The sequence below is a fragment of the Protobothrops mucrosquamatus genome, unplaced genomic scaffold (assembly GCF_001527695.2).
Source record: "Protobothrops mucrosquamatus isolate PMUCROS unplaced genomic scaffold, P.Mucros_1.0 scaffold1287, whole genome shotgun sequence".
Taxonomy (NCBI): Eukaryota; Metazoa; Chordata; class Lepidosauria; order Squamata; family Viperidae; genus Protobothrops; species Protobothrops mucrosquamatus.
Genome location: NW_015387491.1, coordinates 620,053 through 639,485, shown reverse-complemented (window position 1 = coordinate 639,485; position 19,433 = coordinate 620,053). Strand labels below are relative to the sequence as shown.

General features: G+C 41.3%; 1 protein-coding gene across 1 annotated transcript in view; it reads right to left on the bottom strand.

Annotated features, from left to right (window-relative positions):
- The window catches only part of PELI2 (pellino E3 ubiquitin protein ligase family member 2), a 57,167-nt gene that overhangs the window by 31,464 nt on the left and 6,270 nt on the right, over positions 1-19,433 (bottom strand). The window contains exon 2 of the mRNA XM_015821255.1: positions 3,024-3,153. Within this exon, the coding sequence (XP_015676741.1) occupies positions 3,024-3,153 (130 nt within the window). The remainder of the gene's footprint in view (positions 1-3,023; positions 3,154-19,433) is intronic.

The window sequence follows — 19,433 nt, the reverse complement described above, 5'->3', positions numbered from 1 at the left end:
AAGGTAGAAGCTCCCGGCCGCCCCCCCATCGCTTCTTCAGCCGAACAAGCAGGGAGGGGCAGGGAGGGGGAACAGGACGGGAGGCAGCAGCTCCAGTGGCGGCGGCCCCATTGCGTCCTCAGCCAAACGGGCAGGGAGGGGGAGCAGGATGGGAGGCAGCGGCTCTGGCGGCAGCCACTGCAGCATCGTCGGGGTCCCCATCGCCGTCCCTGGCCCGGCCGCCGCCCCGCCGCATCCTCAGCCACTTCGCCGTCTTAGGAGAAGGGCGCCAAGGCCGGGTGCACCATGGGTGGCTGCGCCGGCAACGGGGAGTGCCGACGAGGGGGGGTCCCGATCACCGCCAGCCCCGCCGCCCTCGCATCCCAAGGTCTCCTTCTCCTGCAGCAACGAGGGCAGCAGCGGCGGCTCCCTGAAAGTGCCCGAGGAAGGTGCCACCAATGGGGCTGAGGTGGGGCCAGGCGGCGGAGAGCCCTGCGGCAGCCAGGCGAGCTTCATGCCTGACTGCCGTCTGGCCCGGGCTGGGGAGACATGTGGCCGGTTCGGCTTCCCGGGGAGCGATGCTCCCGCTGGCCGCCGCACCAGCCATGACTGCCACCCAGCACGGGGAGACATGTGGCTGGTTCGGCTGCCCAGGGAGCGGCCCAGGAAGCGATGCCCCAGCCGAGACTGGAACAAGTAAGCTGGGGGGGGCGAATCACCTGCCCCGCAGCCACTTCGCGGCGGTGCTCTGCGGACTCAGAGCTCCCTCCCTCCCCCCTGCCACTGACCTTCCATCTCCGGCTCTGCTGCTGCTTGGCCAATGGTTGCGCCGGTTGGATATCGCAGGGGCTGCTCTCTCAGGGCTGCGGCTTACGGGAGGGCTGGCCCACTCAGCAAAGGCTCTGGGGGGTTTCTCCCAGCGGGGATCCCGGGGCTTCCCCGCATGGCTCCCCAGCCACGTGCGCCTGGGACGGGGCCAGCCCGGGAAAGGGACTTCCTGGCCGCCCTTCTCCCAGGGGGCGGGACACCCGGGCGCAGGGCCAATGAGGAGCCCTGCGAGGGGGCAAGTCCCTACTCTCTCTCTCTCTCTCTCTCTGTCTTCACGTTCACGTAGTGCCTCTGTCTCTGTCTCTCTCTCTCTCTCTCATGGGACTTGCCGGAGGGCCGTGGGAGGGCCGCATTTACATAGAGCAGGGAGGGCTGTTCGAGGGCCGGATTAAACCGGGCCGCGGGCCGCAAATGGCCCGCGGGCCGGACTTTGGACATGCCTGATCTAAGTGATGTTACCAGCACTTCTATAACTAGACTGAATAATACAGGTAATAAGAGATAACCCTGCTTTGTACTTTTTAAAATCACGATAGCTAACAACAACAACAACAACAATAATAATAATAATGTTGGAAGGGACCTTGGAGGTCATCAAGTCCAACCCCCTGCTCAGGCAGGAAACCCTATACCATTTCAGACAAATGGCTGTCCAGTCTCTTCTTAAAAACTTCCAGTGTTGGAGCATTTACCGCTTCTGGAGGCAGGTTGTTCCACTGGTTAATTGTTCTCACTGTCAGGAAGTTTCTCCTTAGTTCTAGGTTGCTTCTCTCCTTGATTAGTTTCCACCCGTTGCTTCTTGTCCTGCCTTCAGGCGCTTTGGAAAATAGCTTGACTCCCTCTTCTCTGGGAGGGAACACTGCTATCATGTACCCCCTCGTCCTTCTCTTCATTAAACTAGACATATTCAATTCCATCAACCTTTCCTTATATGTTTTAGCCTCCAGTCCCCTAATCATCTTTGTTGCTCTTCTCTGTACTCTTTTCTAGAGTCTCAACATCTTTTTTACATTGTGGTGACCAAAACTGGATGCAGTATTCCAAGTGTGGCCTTACCAAGGCATTGTAGAGTGGTATTAATACTTTGTGTGATCTTGATTCTATCCCTCTGTTAATGCAGCCTAGCACTGTGTTGGCTTTTTTGGCAGCTGCAGCACACTGCTGGCTCATATTTAAATGATTGTCCACTAGGACTCCGAGATCCCTCTCACAGTTACTACTATTGAGCAAGGTACCCCCTATACTATACCTATACACTTGATTTTTCTTGCCTAAATGTAGAATCTGAATCATAGCTGTTAAGTCTTATCCGCACTTCAGTTGGTCCATATGAAAGTATGTTCGATCATCTTACAACAGCCAGTCCCAAATCTGGATTTATTTAATATTTGTTTTAAACATGCTATTTCCAGAGAATCAAAGGCTTTAAACTTTAAATATATCTAAAGAACACATTGCTAATGAAGATTAATTGGTTTTATTAATGTCTATAGTATTCAATAATTTTCTAATTGGATAGTTATATTTTAAATTGGAAAAAATATTAATTAAATATAAATTTACATTCATAGGCAGTTTGAGACCCCTGGTTTAGATGTTTGTATACAGTATATCCTACAGTGGGATTCATGTCTACCTGAATAAAATGTATGCGCTTTTATTGTAGGATTCATAATTGTCCATGCATTTATGAATCCATGACTATGAATTAAATTTTGAACTGCATTCCAATCTGAGATTTTAAAGTTTCAACATGGGTTTTGTTCTCACTTTGTAAAAAGTATTCCATAGTTATTTTAAGACTCAAAATGCCCCAACCCCCTTCGAATGGTTATGGGTGGGTGGGGGGGGTTGTCCATACTTCTTTGAGTATGGACAACCTCTGGAAAATTGGAATAGGACTAAATATTTCCAGTAAGATCAAACAGCTAGTGTGAATTAGACACAGAACATCAGAGTTTAAAGAACATTCAAATTCAGAAATTGTAGATTTGAAACATTTTGTCAATATCTATTTATTAGCCCAGATGAAAGAATTCTGAATGCAAACATCATTGTACTCAAGACCCAATAAAGTATGCTCAATACAAAAAAAATACCTTCCAGCACCAGAAAGGAATAACCACCGAAGAATATATAGTCACCCACACGTTCAATCATTGCTGTTTTGCAAAACTTAGCATTAAGGCCCAAGCTCTGAGAATTAGTGACAATACCTTAGATGCTTGAGGTGTTGAAATCACATGAACAGTGCTAGGTTTGACGCCATTTGCTTTAGGTCTTTTATAAAGGGCAAATCTGCTTTTCCTACGACCCCGGTCACCATTAGGGAGGCAGCCATTGTACCTATGAAAAAGATATGTGTTTGTTATTTTCATTTGCTGAGCATGTAAGTCTTTGTAGACACATATACAAGGGCAGCAACTATCAGCTACCCCTGATAAAGAAAGACCACCAAATTGTTCAACCAGTCAAATCTATAACACATTATCTAAAATTTAACAAATGATACAATTTCAGATAAATTATCTGACCATACAGTAAGTTGCATACTTCAGTTTCTAATGTCTCCCAAACTCCCTGTAAGCATTCAACTTTTATTTTAAAAAGTTTATATAGTTGCTTATATTGTGAACTTTAACCCTGAGCAGCTCACAAAACAATAAAAAATATCAAAATTCCCAACAATTACAGTAACAATTCCTGGCACCCTAAGACAATACTTTCACAGACATCAGGATTCCACCTTCTGGGCTCCAGCCTCATTCCTTCCTAACACTTGTAGGATAACCCAGCTATTCAACGCCTTCCAGAAGACCAGGGGAACAGGGCTCTGCTGGATCTGCAGGAGAAAGGGTATTCCAGTGGGCAGTGAAAGATATGGAGAAGGCACATTTCCAAATGACAACATTTAAAGGATGGGATCTGGAGTATGCCTATCATATCTAATCTGGGGAAATGGGTGGAATGAGATACCCTCAGCGAGACATGGTCCTGCAAGTCATTTAGGGCTTTAAAAGTAATAATCATTTTGAGTTTTAAATGATTTGAAATTGGAATTGCACTGGGGGGGAAATGAAAAACATACTGCTTCCATTTGAACAATGGGTTCCTATCCAACAAAATGAAATTTAATGTGGAGAAAAGGCTTTACACTTAGGTAGGAAAAACCAAAGGTACAAATACTGATTAGGTGAAACCTGGCTCAAAAACAGTAACTGTGAGAGGGACCTTGGAGTGCTAGTGGACGATCACTTAAACATGAGCCAGCAGTGTGCAACAGCAGCCAAAAAAGCTAATACAATCCTTGGTTGTATAAAGATAGGCATAGAACCTCTTTAGTACAGCTTTACAAAACTTTAGTAAGATCACACCTGGAATACTGTATCCAGTTTTGGTCACCACATTACAAACAAGATGTCGGAAAAAGTGCAGAGAAGAGCAACTATGATGATTAAAAGCCCCGAGGTAAAAACATGAAGAACGGTTGCAGAAACTAGGTATGGCTAGTCTAGAGAAAAGAAGGGCTAGGGATGATAGCAGTAGATTCCAGTATTTGAGGGACTGCCACAAAGAAGAGAGGGTCAACATATTTTCCAAAGCACCAGAAGGCAAGACAAGAAACAAAGGATGGAAACTAATCAAGGAGAGAAACAATCTGGAATTAAGAAGAAACTTCCTAATACTGAGAACAATTAGCCAATGGAATAGCTTGCCTTCAATGATTGTGGGTGCGTCATCACTGGAGGTTTTTAAGAAGAGACTGAATAGCCACTTGTCTCAAATTGTATAGGATCTCCTCCTTGAGCAGGGGTTTGGACTAGAAGACTTCCAAGCTCCCTTCCAGCTCTATTCTGATTGGTTTATAGCTTTTGCAGCAGCAATGTAATATGAGTAAACTGTGGACTGCCAAGAAGTGCATGCACTGCAATATTTAGGACCAGTTGTAATTTCCAGATAGTCTTTGCCTCATATGGATGTATTGCAATAATCCAATGAGGAAATGACCAAGGCATGACTAAACATAAGCTGTTTTGTGAGAACTGTTGAGTTCACAGACTATAAACTTTAACTAAAGTGTTTAGAATAGAATAGAGCTGGAAGGGATCTTGGGGGTCTTCTAGTCCAGCCCCCTGCTCAAGCAGGAGGACCTATACCATCTCAGACAAGTGACTGTCCAGTCTCTTCTTAAAAACCTCCAGTGATGGACAATTTCTGCCCACGATTTCTGAAGGCAAGCTGTTCCACTGGTTAATTGTCCTCACTGTTAGGAAGTTTCTCCTTAATTCCAGGTTGCTTCTCTTTGGTCAGTTTCCAACCACTATTTCTTATCCTGTCCTCTAGTGCTTTGGAGAATAGGTTGACTCCCTCTTCTTTGTGGCAGCCCTCAAGTACTGGAATACTGCTATCATGTCGCCCCTGTTTCTTCTTTTCTTCAGACTAGCCAAACCCAGGTCCTGCAGCCATTCTTCATATGTTTTAGGCCTTTGATTGTTTTAGTTCCTCTTCTCTGAACTTTTTCCTAGGTCTCAACATCTTTTTTGTAGTATGGTGACCAAAATTGGTTGCAGTATTCCAGGCGTGATCTTACTAGGTCAGTGATGGCAAACCTTTTAGAGACCGAGTGCCCAAACTGCAATCCAAAACCCACTTATTTATTGCCGGGTGCCAGGTGGGCGTGGCCCACTGGGTGGCTGTGGCTGTGGTGGTCATGGCAGACTAGGTGGGTATGGCCAAGGTGGGCATGATCACCTCGATGTTGCTCCTGGGAAGGGACGCCTGTGGGAGTCGGACAGGGTTGGGGGAGATCCAGGAGGTCTCTGGCAGGTGGGGCGGTGGGTAGGAGGCTCGTCCTGCTGGGTGAGGCAAGGCAAGGTGAGGCAGGGCAGGGGTGCCATTGTCACAGGGCAAGGTGAGGCAGGGGCCAGGGCGGCTGCTGCCTGACACCATCAGCCGCTGCACACAGAGGCCAGTGAGTGCATGGGTGCTGGGATGCATCTGGCCATGTGGGACCTCGTCGAGTTAGCGGGCAGCTGGTTGAAGAGGGATGGTTGCCATCTCCGGGGCATGGCGCGCGTGCCCATAGAGAGGGCTCTGAGTGCCACCTCTGGCCCGCGTGCCATAGGTTCGTCACTATACTAGGTTTTATACTTTGTCAAATGTCTTACTGAAGTCTAAGTATACTATGTCCACAGCATTTCGCTGGTCTACTAATTTAGGCTCTTTATCAAAGAATGAAATAAGATGGTTTGGGATGATCTCTTTTGACAAACCCATGCTGGCTACTGGTTATAACTTTGTTTGCTTCTAGTTGTTAGCAGATCTGTTTTTTGATTATTTTTTCCAGGATCTTCCCAGGTATTGATGTTAGACTGATTGGTCTATAGTTTCTTGGGTCTGTTTTTTTTTCCTTTCTTGAAGAGGGGAACCACATCAGCCCTTTTCCAATCCTCAGGTACTTCCCCGGTACTCCAGGATTTTTGAAATATATGGTACAATGGTTCTGAAATAACATCTGCCAGCTCTTTAGGAACTCTGGGGTGTAATCTGTCTGTTTTTGGGGTATGTTGGGCTATAATTTCTTTTTGTGTGAAGACTGATGCAAAGAATGAGTTAAGCAGCTCTGCTATCTCCCTACTGCCTGTTACTTCCTTGCCATCGTCTCTCTTTACTGGACCTACAGATTCATTGACTTTTTTCTTGTTATTAATATGTTGAAAGAAACTTTTTTTATGGTCCTTGATTTCTGTTGCAGGTCTTCTTTCATTCTGAGCCTTTGCTTTCCTGACTTCATCTTTGCATGTTCTGGCTGTCTACTGATAATCAGCCTTAGTTATGTATCCCTCTTTCCCTTTTTTTGTACTTGTCCTTTTTCTCTTTTAGTTTGTCAGAGAGAGCTTTGTGCAGCCATGCTGGTTTTTTCTTGAATTTCTTGTTTTTCTTTTTCAGTGGTATTGTGCTGGACTGGGCTTTTGTGATCATATTTTTCAGTTTCCCACACTTCTTGCACTGTTTTCTCCTTTAGGATTTTCATCCATGAAATCTTTCCTAGGTTCTCTCTGAGTTTGTTAAAATCAGCTCTTTTGAAGTTTAAGACTCTGGTTGGATTATTTTCTATTGCTTGTGTTTGAATTATATTGAATTTCAGCATGACCTGGTCATTTTCACCCAAGGTTCCGGCAATTTCAACTCCCTCTATCACTTCTTCTTGATTAGTAAGGATTAGGTCCAGTATAGCTTTATTTCCAGTTCCCTCCTCCACCTTTTGGATGATAAAGTTGTCATCTAGGTTGGTTAGAAATCTGTTTGATCTCCCAATCACTTCAGAGTTTGTCTCCCAGTTGATATCTAGATAGTTGAAGTCTCCCATTACTACTGTGGCATGCTTCCTACATACGTTTGTTACTGGTTGGCAAAGAGTCCATCTATTTCTTCTGGTTGGTTGGCTGACTGTAATATACACCTATGGTAATGTCACTTTTTTCCCCTTTTATATTGACCCATATACATTCTGGAGGGATTTTATCTTTGATCACATGCATATCTCTCTCTCTCTCTCTCTCTCTCTCTCTCTCTCTCTCTCTCTGTGTGTGTGTGCGTGTGTAGTTGCATAAGAACAAAAAAATAATCTACCACAATTATATGTGCATGTTTCAGTTGTTTGTGACATATATGCAATGCCTGTGGCAAAGCAGCCTATAGATATTCTGAACTCAGCACTAAGAAATGCTTCCTTCTCAGTGATGATCAATAAAAGCTTATTATTATTGAAGGATTTCAAATATGGATGCCTAGACACTATATTTTGGTGCCTTATGTTTTGCTTGATATTTTTGGAGATCCTGGCTCACGACTTCTATTTAATTTGCATTATGTATATTGAAAGATAATCTGGCTGTTATAGACTTGAAGGTCTACTAGGAACAAAAGAGATTTGAATGCTTTATATATACCTGTGCCTTCATAAATAATTAAAATTAGGAGAGTAGACTATATTCTTCAACTGATTAGATTTTACGGAAATCCTCTGAGAAATTATTGAAATGTATACTGCATATCCTTGCCAATAAAAAAACAAACATGTGATTCTTTGAAATAGCCAACATAAAGCTCTACCAAGAAAATAATCCACAATGAAGTTCTATCATCAAAGCATATGCCAGCACAACAGCCTCAAAAGTACAAAACAGTATCTCTCCTTTGTTTCTAGCATCTAATCCTTTGATAGAAATCTAAACAAGTCAGGACTAAACCAGAGTTACTGTATTAAGTTATCACAGCAGAATGAATTAAAAATATTTTTATTTAAATTGGATTTTCTAATTTAATTGGATTTTCAAATTTGTTACAAGTAGTCTTCACTTAGTGATAGTAATTGGGACTGGAATTTTTATTGCTAAGTGACGTAAACCACAATGGCACGTGACCGGTGACAATAATTAGTGACAATAATTCCAGCACTTCCAGTTGCTGTCATTATGCAAATCATTGAGGCACTAAGCAAGAACATCATATAGTGACCACTTGTGATCTCATGCTGTCTTCCCCATTGACTTTGCTTGCAGGAAGCTGACAAAGAAGGTTGTAAATGGCGATCAAGTGACTGTGGGATGCTGCAATACCACAATTGTGAGTCATGTGACCACAGGGACATTGTGACCAACCTAAGTACAAAGACTCATAATAACAACCACTTATTCAGCATCACCATCAGTTCAAGGAATCCCCGAATGAGTGGTCATTAAGTGAAGACCACCTGTAAAATACACAAAAGTTATATAAGCTCAAAGATATTAGTAGAGCTAGGAAGTACTAGGAAGGGGGAAAAATAAGGAACTCTTTAAACCAAATGCATCTTTCTCTGGAATCATTCTACAGCACCAAAGGTAAGTCACACAATCCATAAAGTTGTTTTTTTTTTAATTTTGCTGAAGACATTGTAAGTGACTATTAATTGACTTAGTCAATTAATGAGTTAATGAGAATTCATGGTGAGTCAATGACTGAATATTCATTGCAAATATAAATGCAATAAATAAATTCAGCAAATACAGTACTTACAGGTTTGTTAATAGGACCTAGACCAGTGATGGCGAACCTTTTAGAGATCGAGTGCCCAAAAACCGGCCTGCCCCCGTTCTGCCTCCCGCTCCGCCCCTGCTCCGCCCGCCCACAGGGCCACTTACCACAGATCGCCCAGGCAGCCTTGCAGCGGCATGGCAGCCACGCCCTCCACCCGCACCCCACAGCATCATCTGCATGTGATGGGGTGCGAGGGCGGAGTCTTGCCCCTGCTGCCCGGCTGCCATGTGCTTGGCTGCACTGCTCTGCATGGGCTGCGCCTGGTAGAGCCTCTCCTCCGGGCAGGCTGCTGGTGAGGAGGGGGTTGCGGTGGGAGACGGGGCTGGGGTAACAGCGCGCATACCCACAGAGAGGGCTCCGAGTGCCACCCCTGGCACGCATGCCATAGGTTCGCCACCACTGACTTAGATAAATCTTTATTCAACTCAAAAATCAAAGCTGGATCAGACTGTTAATCCTTAGCAGAAAATCTCAGGGCTACAGACTCCATCCTGAAAGAAAACAATAGCCAACTACTTCCATTGCTGCGATTCTTCAGAGGAGAGGGGACTAAACTTACTGCTGAATAATATTGAATAAATTCTTCTTGGGTTCTTCTTGCTCTTTGAGCTTGGTTGTTTCCTTACAGACTAGGTAACTACTTCAGTATTAGCGAGAGTAAGGATTGCTTATCCTGTTTTGGTGGAGATGTGGCTTCCTTCTTGTTGGCTCCCTGTTTAAGGTATTGTTTCTTCCCAAGGACCCAGCAGTTTAATTCTGAGCTACAGTACATGTATTCTCTTCTACCAAATACATTCTTTCTCTATTTTGCATGAGTTTTAATATTCAGTAATGGTTAGCAAAATTTCTCCAAATTACTATTCCCTGAAGAGCAAAACCAACAGCAATTAAATCTATTGCAATAGAAGAAGTAAAGATACCTGGGGAACCAATAGAAGTTAAAACAAAAATAAAAGCACAGGTAAAGCTCAAATTCAAACCTTCAGTATATCAAGGCAAGGTGGTGAAGTATTGATGCTTATCTCTTATTAGAATAAGATGTAATGAATAATATTGTGTGTGTGTGCTAAAATTCAAATCATTCTCTGGCTGGTGAGCTTGATGGAGAACCTCTGATAGTAGCATTGGAGATCTGCCTTTCTCCATATTTAGAGAGACAGAGAGAGCTTAATTACTTCTTCACAAAGAACAGCTTTGATTTTTTTTTACAGCACTGGACCTTTTCAAATAATAATGGTTTCACTATCCAAAAGACAGTTTGTCCTAACAGATTATAACCATTTATTCCAAGCATATCTATTAATAGTTACGCTTAAAAGCCTACTATAATAACTAAATGTTAACCTAGTTGCAGAATAAAATTCCAATATTCTATCTTGAAAGAAATTTTGTATGTACACTTAAACACACATCATGCCTCACCCTTACAAAGAAACAGTTATTCACAAAGGAAGAAACAGGATTGCTGGAATGGGTAATGGGAAGAGCAATAAAACACAAGAAAGTGATTTATTGATTTATTGATAATAGCAAGACTTTTGGTTGTAAAGTTCATGCTAGAAAATGGAAGACACTAATGCACATGCCTGGTGAGAAGAATCACATTCTTCTCCCAAGGAACCACTACAATGAACAAAAAACAGTAACAACTTGAGATAAGCATAAATTACATTATTACATTATGTAATGCATTACATTACATTACATTATCTGAAAGTAAAGAAGACTATTCTGAGTCATTCTGAGAGTAAAATGGAAAGCAAAAAATCAAGGTTAGTGTTAAATATTACAAAGGCATTAGAAATTGACTTTTAAGGCAAAAAGTGGAAACAGTTGTTAATTCAATTTTCTTAGAATTAAGAATAGACAAAGGAAATTAGTGTACTGAAGAAAGGACGGTAATATCAAAGTGAGGCAAGATCATGAAGAATAGTGTACGGATATTTTAATATCAGATTAAAGTACAGAGTAATGAAAAGAATGCTCTTTGCAGTATAGAGAAGGAATACAGATGTGTTAAAGTTTAGAGTGACTTACTATGAGTAGAGTATCATGGACAATAAATTAGTTTGGCTATTCCTCAAGATGATAATCCATAGAACTTAGGTTATTTGGGGCATGTGAAATGAAGTGATAATAGACTAGGGGGGAAAACCTATTATCTGTGGCAAAGATAAGGGAAGCAGAAGGTGAAGGCAACCAAAAGCTGAAGGATAGGAAAATCATATTTTTCCACTTAAGCATCTCATCTAGGTTGATCACGTATATACAAATGAAAATTCTGCTATATACAGGGATAATAACCCTTATTAAAAAGTGCTCAACATTTTTGATGGAATACAAAGCAAGTGATTCAGAAGGGTAATTTTTTTATTTGATTGATATAGTCGCAGAGTCTCAACAAGTGACTCTGGACAGTGTACATCATAAAACATTAAAATAATTAAAGCAGTCTTGCAAAAGGCCAACGGGGTCGGGATCATCCTGATATCTGAAGAGAGAATATATCAGAGGGCAAGAGCTACAGGACAGAGAGACTTCTCCTCCTGACTCCCACCAGCCGACATTCCTTGGCTAACAGGATGATATGCCCACCCTGCCTAACCAAATTGGATGGGTAGAAATAATTGGGAAAAGATGGTTCCTAAGGTAAGCCATCCCCAAACCATGAAGGACTTTAAAGAAACCAGTACCTTGAATTGCACTCAGAAACATACTGACAACCAATGCAGTTCACAAAGCAATTGGTGTTACATATGCCAAATATCCGATACCCTTTACTACACCTGCAGTCAACATTCTGCACCTGTTGAAGCTTGTGAATGCTGTTTCAAGGGCAGCCCCATGTAGACCACATTGCAGTAATCTGTCTGTGTGTCTGTGAGCAAAGCCTCCCAATCAAGGAACATCCTAAGGTGTTCAAAACCCTCCTGGCCATTGCTCCCATCTGCCTCTTCTAGCAGGAGCTGTGAGTTCTCCAGATTACACATGGGGTCCATCTGGGGCAGGGCCACCCTATCCAGGACTAGTGGTGAAAAGAACCTATCACTAGAAGCCCCAAATACCCAAAGTCACCCGGTCTTGCTTGGGTTGAGTCAAAGCCTCTGCACCTCATCCAGATCCTTACAACCTCCAGGCACTGAAACAAGACATCCATGGCATCACTCACTTAGCAGCCTTAGCTTTAGTTTGGCTACATATTGCAAAATTAAGGCTAGAGATTTTAATCAAATTGTCTATCCTTTACTAAATCACAAAATTGCTCCATCTAAATCCAATTCTAGTACAGAATGGAAAATACTGCAAATTTGAACATTAGAAGTTAATTAAGTATAGTAACTATACATTTTTAGGACAAAAATGTACTAATTCCACATTTCCTGGTATTTTAGTTGAGCAGGTTAGTAGGAATCTAGTTATATCAGATCATGTCCATTGTAATTATCTGTCTATTCAATAAAATCAGACAATGCCATCATGCCCTAAGTCCTGTTTCTTACGAAAACCAGGAGATGTTTCCTCCATTGATGCACCTCCCTATGGAATAGTATTACCCCTGAGATCCAGATGGCCTTGATCCTGCCTGCCTTTTATAAGGCTTTGAAGACCTGTTTGTTCTCTCAGGCACTCAGTTATGAGGATCTGTGCATCTGTCTGGTTTGATTATTTTGATTATATCTCTTGTGTAAAACAGAAAAAACTCTCATTCAAGTTAGTTATCCCTTTTATGTTATAAGACATAAATTGATTTATTTAGGCCAATGCTATTAGGGATCTAGTAACATTGAAATAAGGTTTATTTCAAGAAGCCTTGTAATAAGGTTTTTCCAACCTCCTTCAGTGAGGTTTATGTAACTATGAGTTTGAAGGTTGGTAAAGATTTTGCTAAATATGCAAGATCTTGTCTGATTTCCTCATGTAAAATATATTGACAGTGACCTTAGTGGGCAGATGATAAATGACATTACCTTTGATTATTCATCTTATAATATCTGGTTTTAGAGAAAGTTAAATAACATCTGATAATAAATTACTAATGCTGGCATGAATTGTCTATTATGGCAACCAAAGCTATTTCAATAATATATCTTGGTTGAAAGCCTGATAGATATGGCTCTAGAAAATCTGGATCAATCAGTTACATCTGAAACTATACGGCCACAATATTCCCAGAAACTGAATATCTAAGACTACTCATAATTGTATACAGTAAATCTCTCAGTCAAGATAGAAGGGGGAAACATATACCTCTTGTAAGGAAGAGAGCTCATCTCTGCAAACATTCTGTCCTTGGCCTTGAGACCTATAAAATAAAGACTTTCGGGGAATAAATATTGAAGACAGTTCTGTGAAAAGTGGAGCTGATTATGATGGAATAAAAAGCCAGCAAGCAGACTGACTCTTTGATGATTCCTCTCCTGACAAGGAGAAGACTTAAGATGGCCCACAAGTACTTCAGGTAGCTGCTTCTCATGAGGAGACCACAGCAGTCTCCACTGGGTTTAGAGATATGAGAGATGAGAAAACGAGGGAATAACTATCTAGCTCAGTGATGGCGAACCTTTTAGAGACCGAGTGCCCAAAAACTGGCCCTGCCCCACTCCCGCTCCACCCATTCCCCGCCCCACCTGCTCGCAGAGCCACTCACCGCCTCCAGGGCCCGCTGCAGATCGCCCAGGTAGCCAAGCAGCACTATGGCGGTCACGCCCTCCGCCAACGCCCTCCAGCATCAACTGTGCACGATAGGGTGTGAGGGCACAGTTTTGTCTACGCTGCCTGGCTGCCATGTCCTTGGCTGCGCTGCTCCGTATGGGCCACGCTCAGGGGCGACTCTCCTTCAGGGGGGCTGCTGGAGAGGGGGTCACGGGGGAGGCGAGGCTGGGGCAACAGCATGTGTGCCCACAGAGAGGCCTCCGAGTGCCGCCTCTGGCACCCGTGCCATAGGTTCGCCACCACTGATCTAGCTCAAACTGTACTCAGCACCTTTGAAATTTGCATATTTCCTTTTCTCTAATCACTTTCGGAAATTGCTTGTTGACTGCTTTTCAGCTATAAGGAATCTTTGGACCAACTGGTTTTCCAACCCCAGACAAATTTCTTTCAATTCTTAGCAAAAGAAGTGTTAAGTACAAGTTTAAGAACTTTAAAAAATGGAACAAACAGGAAAATTAAACTTTGATTTTAGAAAGTTACTAATGGACTGTTGGTGGTGGCGAAACTATGGCACGCATGCCAGAGGTGGCACTCAGAGCACTCTCTGTGGGCATGAGCAACTCTCCAACTTAAACTTAGAAGCAAAAAGTTCAGAAAATGACCATAAAGAATAAACTAGCAACTCAGAAAGCAGAAGAAAAAATAAAGGAAACTGACATAAAGATAAAGGATTCGAAAGAAGAAACCAACAGACAGGCACAGATAAATAAAAATTTGGAAGACCCAGATATAACACCGGAAATGGGAAAAACATTTTACTTTTCAAGATATCAGAACATATTTGACGACAAGAAAGCAGAATTGATAGAATGGATGCCAGAGTTGTTAGGAGAAATGCTGAAAACAAGAAACAATCAGAGAAACTGAAGGAGAAAGAAAATGGAGGCTGTTTAACAAATATAAATGGATTAAGCGTTTTTATAAAAACACTTTAATTAAATTGTCTTTTTTATTCCAAATAATATATACAGAAACAGAGGAAGAAATACTGGGGGACCTAAATGAACTGACTTGCAAAGTTATTTGGCAAAGGAAGAAAGCTAGAGTAAGACTGAAGAAAATAGAGGTCCTGACTAATTAGATGAGGTATTATACCAGTGATAGCGAACCTTTTAGAGACCGAGTGCCCAAAAACTGGCCCCACCCCTACTCTACCCCCTGCCCCGCTCCCGCTCCGCCCCCCCATCCCCCACCCCACCTGGCCGCAGGGCCACTCACCACCTCCAGGGCCCGCCGCAGATCGCCCAGGCAGCCCAGCAGCGCTATGGCGGGCACGCCCTCTGCCCGCGCCCTGCAGCATCAACTATGCATGATGGGTTGTGAGGGCAGAGTCTTGTCTACGCTGCCTGGCTGCCATGTCCTTGGCTGCGCAGCTCCGCGTGGGCCACGCTCAGGGGCGACTCTGGAGAGAAAGGGGTTGCTGGAGAGGAGGGGGTTGCGGGGGGAGGCAAGGCTGGGGCAACGGCACAGATGCCCACAGAGAGGGCTCCGAGTGCCGCCTCTGGCACCCGTACCATAGGTTCGTCACCACTGTATTATACCATCTAATGGATGTTTGAATATGATTAAAAGAATAGACAATTGTTAGAAATAAAGGGACCATTATAAATTAGAAGGATGTGATTTGTAACTAGGATAACATAATTTTTTATAAAATGGGAAATATGAAAATACTAAGAAGGTCGGTATAAGGGAAATTTTTAATTACCCAAATGTAATTAATTATGAGAAAAATTATAATTGATGAAGTTATTTTGAATAATGATGGGAAATTAAAATTGAAAAAAGAGAAAAAAACAGGATACGGATTGAATAACAGAACTCTGATTGCAAATATATTTGAGATATGTTTTGGCTAGAGAAGATATTATAAACTGATATTATTGACACTATGTATAACATTAGAAACATGTGATGAAGATGTTTATATTTAATTGTATAGGTATTAGTAGCATTAAGAATTATACTTGCATAGTGTGGAAAAATTATTATTATTGGAAGAAGAGAGGACCAGGGAAATAAATATTGGATGGTGTAGTATTGGATATTTTGAGTGAAAGTTAATATATACCACTGAATGATAAAGGAACCCAGACACCAAGTTGTTTATTAAGTACTTATGATTGTAAAACTTGAAATTAATAAAATATTTACAAAAAATGGAAATAGTATTAAACACTTCCTTTGTTCTACAGTGAAACAGACAGTGGAACTGAATAGAATTGATGACAATAAGAAAAGAATCATTATTTTCTAAAATATACATTGTACCTCTAGTCACAAGGGCTGTCATCTGTCAAAATTTTTATAGACAATTAGAAATGCAATTTTATAACCACCACCAATTTCATTCATGAATATTACTATGTATCAAATCTTTTATATTTACTGCAATATAAAATATTTCCCTCTGATCCTCAACTATTAGAAAAACAACAATCATTTAATGACTTTGAGTTACCCAACTATAGAAAAAGAAAGGTACCAAGACTGCCTTCCACCACTCCATCCATCCCAGACAAAAACTGCACCGTGGAGAAAAGAGAAGCGACCTCTTTTCCAAAATGGCAAAAGTAAGGGGAAAAGTGCTCATTTATTAGACAACCTTTCAAAGATAATTGCCTCATAAAGGCCAATCAAAGATGTCAAGTGGAAATTTATAATTGTAGTACTGCAATAGTTAAAAAGTAATGAGCCATAATGTTTATAACTGATTTGCTGCAGTTAAAAATTGAGATATAAGCAAAAGGGATGATATTCTGAAATCAGAACTGCAATGATAATTTCACAGTAAAGATGCATCGCAGACCTGCATTTTATTCTCTTTATAGGGATTATCTGCCTCAAAACTCTTAGGTTGTTTCTGGTGGCACTAAGCAAACATTTATTTCTTATTACATTATCCAATACACTATGTTTATTTCTTTCACGCTATAGATAGCTCACCATATTCTTATGTTCTATATTTCAGCAAGACAACAATCTAAATATACCTCCAAATCAACCATGATTATTTCCAAAAAAGATAAGGGTTTTGGAATAGCCCTCAAAATCTCCACAATTGAATACTACTTAAAAGCTAGCAGAGAATATTTTTAACTTAGAAAAGTTGTGCAAGGAAGGGGGAGAAAAAAATTCAAAAGCAAGAGTAGAAAATCTACTCTACTGGTTATTTCTGTCACAGTAGAAACTATAAGGTATGATTTAAACCAGGGGTCTTCAAACTTGGCCCTTTTATGACTTGTGGACTTCAACTCCCAGAATTCCTCAGCCAGGCACGCTGGTTTAAAAGAATGTCCAAATTTCTGCATCTGCCATATTGATGGTTTTCTTATTTTCAATCTGAAATTAATTGTACTTAAATAGCAGAGGGTGGATTAGAATACTTCCAAGATCCCTTCCAGCCATATGATTCTATGATTCCAGTAAGCATATATTTAAATTTGCAGAAAGATATCCTGTTTAACCTTATACTATGCAGATAGTGTCAGCTTCTGTTCAAGTAAAGATTCATTGAAGCATACTGTACAATTTGAGTGGGAGCTGCCTAAACTTTTACATACAACTACATTAAGATTTAAATGAAGCTCTGATCCCGCTGTGGTATTGTGTCATAATATCACAGATTTATGTACTCTTCTAAATGTTTCACAACTCTTATCACTGAAGTTTTTTCTGGAGTCTAGAANAGCTTCTGTTCAAGTAAAGATTCATTGAAGCATACTGTACAATTTGAGTGGGAGCTGCCTAAACTTTTACATACAACTACATTAAGATTTAAATGAAGCTCTGATCCCGCTGTGGTATTGTGTCATAATATCACAGATTTATGTACTCTTCTAAATGTTTCACAACTCTTATCACTGAAGTTTTTTCTGGAGTCTAGAACAGTGGTTCTCAACCTTTTTAATGCCACGACCCCAACCGGTCGTAAGTCGAGGACTAAACCGGTCGTAAGTCGAGGACTACCCAACCGGTCGTAAGTCGAGGACTTTCCCTGCCCGGGAGCGCCGCACATGCGTGGTTCCGCCCCCTGAGCCGGCCGAGGCGTAGCTGGCAAGCGGCAGAGATGGAGCAGGCTGACCACCAGCTGGCCCAGCCCAAGGGAGGTAAGGCACCCGCCGGAAAAGGGGGAAAAATGGCGGACAAAAAAAATGGCGAACAAAAAAATGGCAGACAGCCTTGCTTGGCGACCCCCGTGAAATGGTCGATCGACCCCAAATGGGGTCCCGACCCACAGGTTGAGAACCACTGGTCTAGAAGGTACATTATAGTTCTTGTACTGCCAGTTTTGTATTATTTGTGTGGGGGGGTGTATCCAGATTTTATAAATAACACAAGGCAGTAAACATATCTAATACTCCTGACAGGAGCACCTTGATACAAATAAAACATGGTCATTTCCTATGTGCTACAGAATGTAGAAAATAAATTTTACAAATTTTAAACTCTCTTGGAGAATATTGGCTTTACATCAAATGTTATGCCAGAGGACAGAGTCCATCTAAAGGATAAGCTTCTCAAGTACCTCTTTAATATACTGCATCTTCTGTGAAAAATCAATTATTTGAAGAGGGTAGAACATGGGTAATGGGTATTGAGTTGTTGAGCAGTCTGCAAAGTGTGCATTATCTAAATATTTAAATAGACCCACAGGATGAGAACAATTTCAGGGCAAAAGGCTATTGTCAGTACTTTAGCTTTTTTACAGTGTATTAATGGGAATATGGTCTATTTTAAATATTAATTTATACCAGAGATAAGTTATTGATTGCCATTTATACAGTCCAGTAAATCATTTTTACGTGCAAGAATCAGGATTAAAATATGTAATATTTCATGTAAATTGTACAAAACACTATTATTCCATAAGCACACACACACCAAAAATGCCAGTCCATATGTGACTAGCACTTCATATGTTCTTCAGCATCAGCACATTCCTTCTCTAGGATGAAATTCATCTGATTCTGGACTTTACAGTCCAAGTAATTAGTATTCTTTGACTGTGTTCCTATATTATCAAGTTTCAATCCTTTTCTTTTAACCTGTTCTTCACAGTTCTCTACAGAATACAGACCCAATCCTAAACTAAAATAACAGTTATGTAGTCATGACAATGTAGGTGATGTGACTAACTGAACAGGGACAAGTTTTTTTCTGTCTCCTTACTGAAATTGTGACAAAGTTCATATATTCTAGTTCCAGTTGTTCAACTATTGTTTGCATTATAAAACCACAAATGACTGGGTTGGGATAAAATGCTAAGTGAAAAACTACAATTTTTAACTATAATTTATAACTCATATCTAAAGTGCAAGCAATCAGGAGCCAAAGCAGTTCAAATGTCAGTTTAATGCATGCTAACACTTTTTACCAGAATCTGAACTACTATTGGCAGTAGATAAGAGTCAACGGAATTCAAGATGGCTGGACTTAGATCTCTTGTGTGCACGAAAGGACTAGAGACTGGTGATGCGCTTGACCCATTCCCTGGTCATCCCCTACATCATAATTTATAACTCACATATAAGCTTGATTCACAAAACACCACAAATCACCTCATGGTGAGATGCGCAGCAAATTTAATAAATTTATTTATTAACTAGCTGTACCCGGCCACGCGTTGCTATGGCTCAGTCTGGTTAAATGGAAAAGAAAGAAAAGAGAAAGCGCACGTTTGTAATATGTTTAATTTCACAATGCTTGTGGGTATACAATATTTTTTGTTGTTCCATTGTCTGTGCAGATATAGAGATTGTCTGGTTTGCCGACTCTAGAACACGCAACATATAATTGTCCATGTGAGAAGCAATCCGTGTCTAGATCTA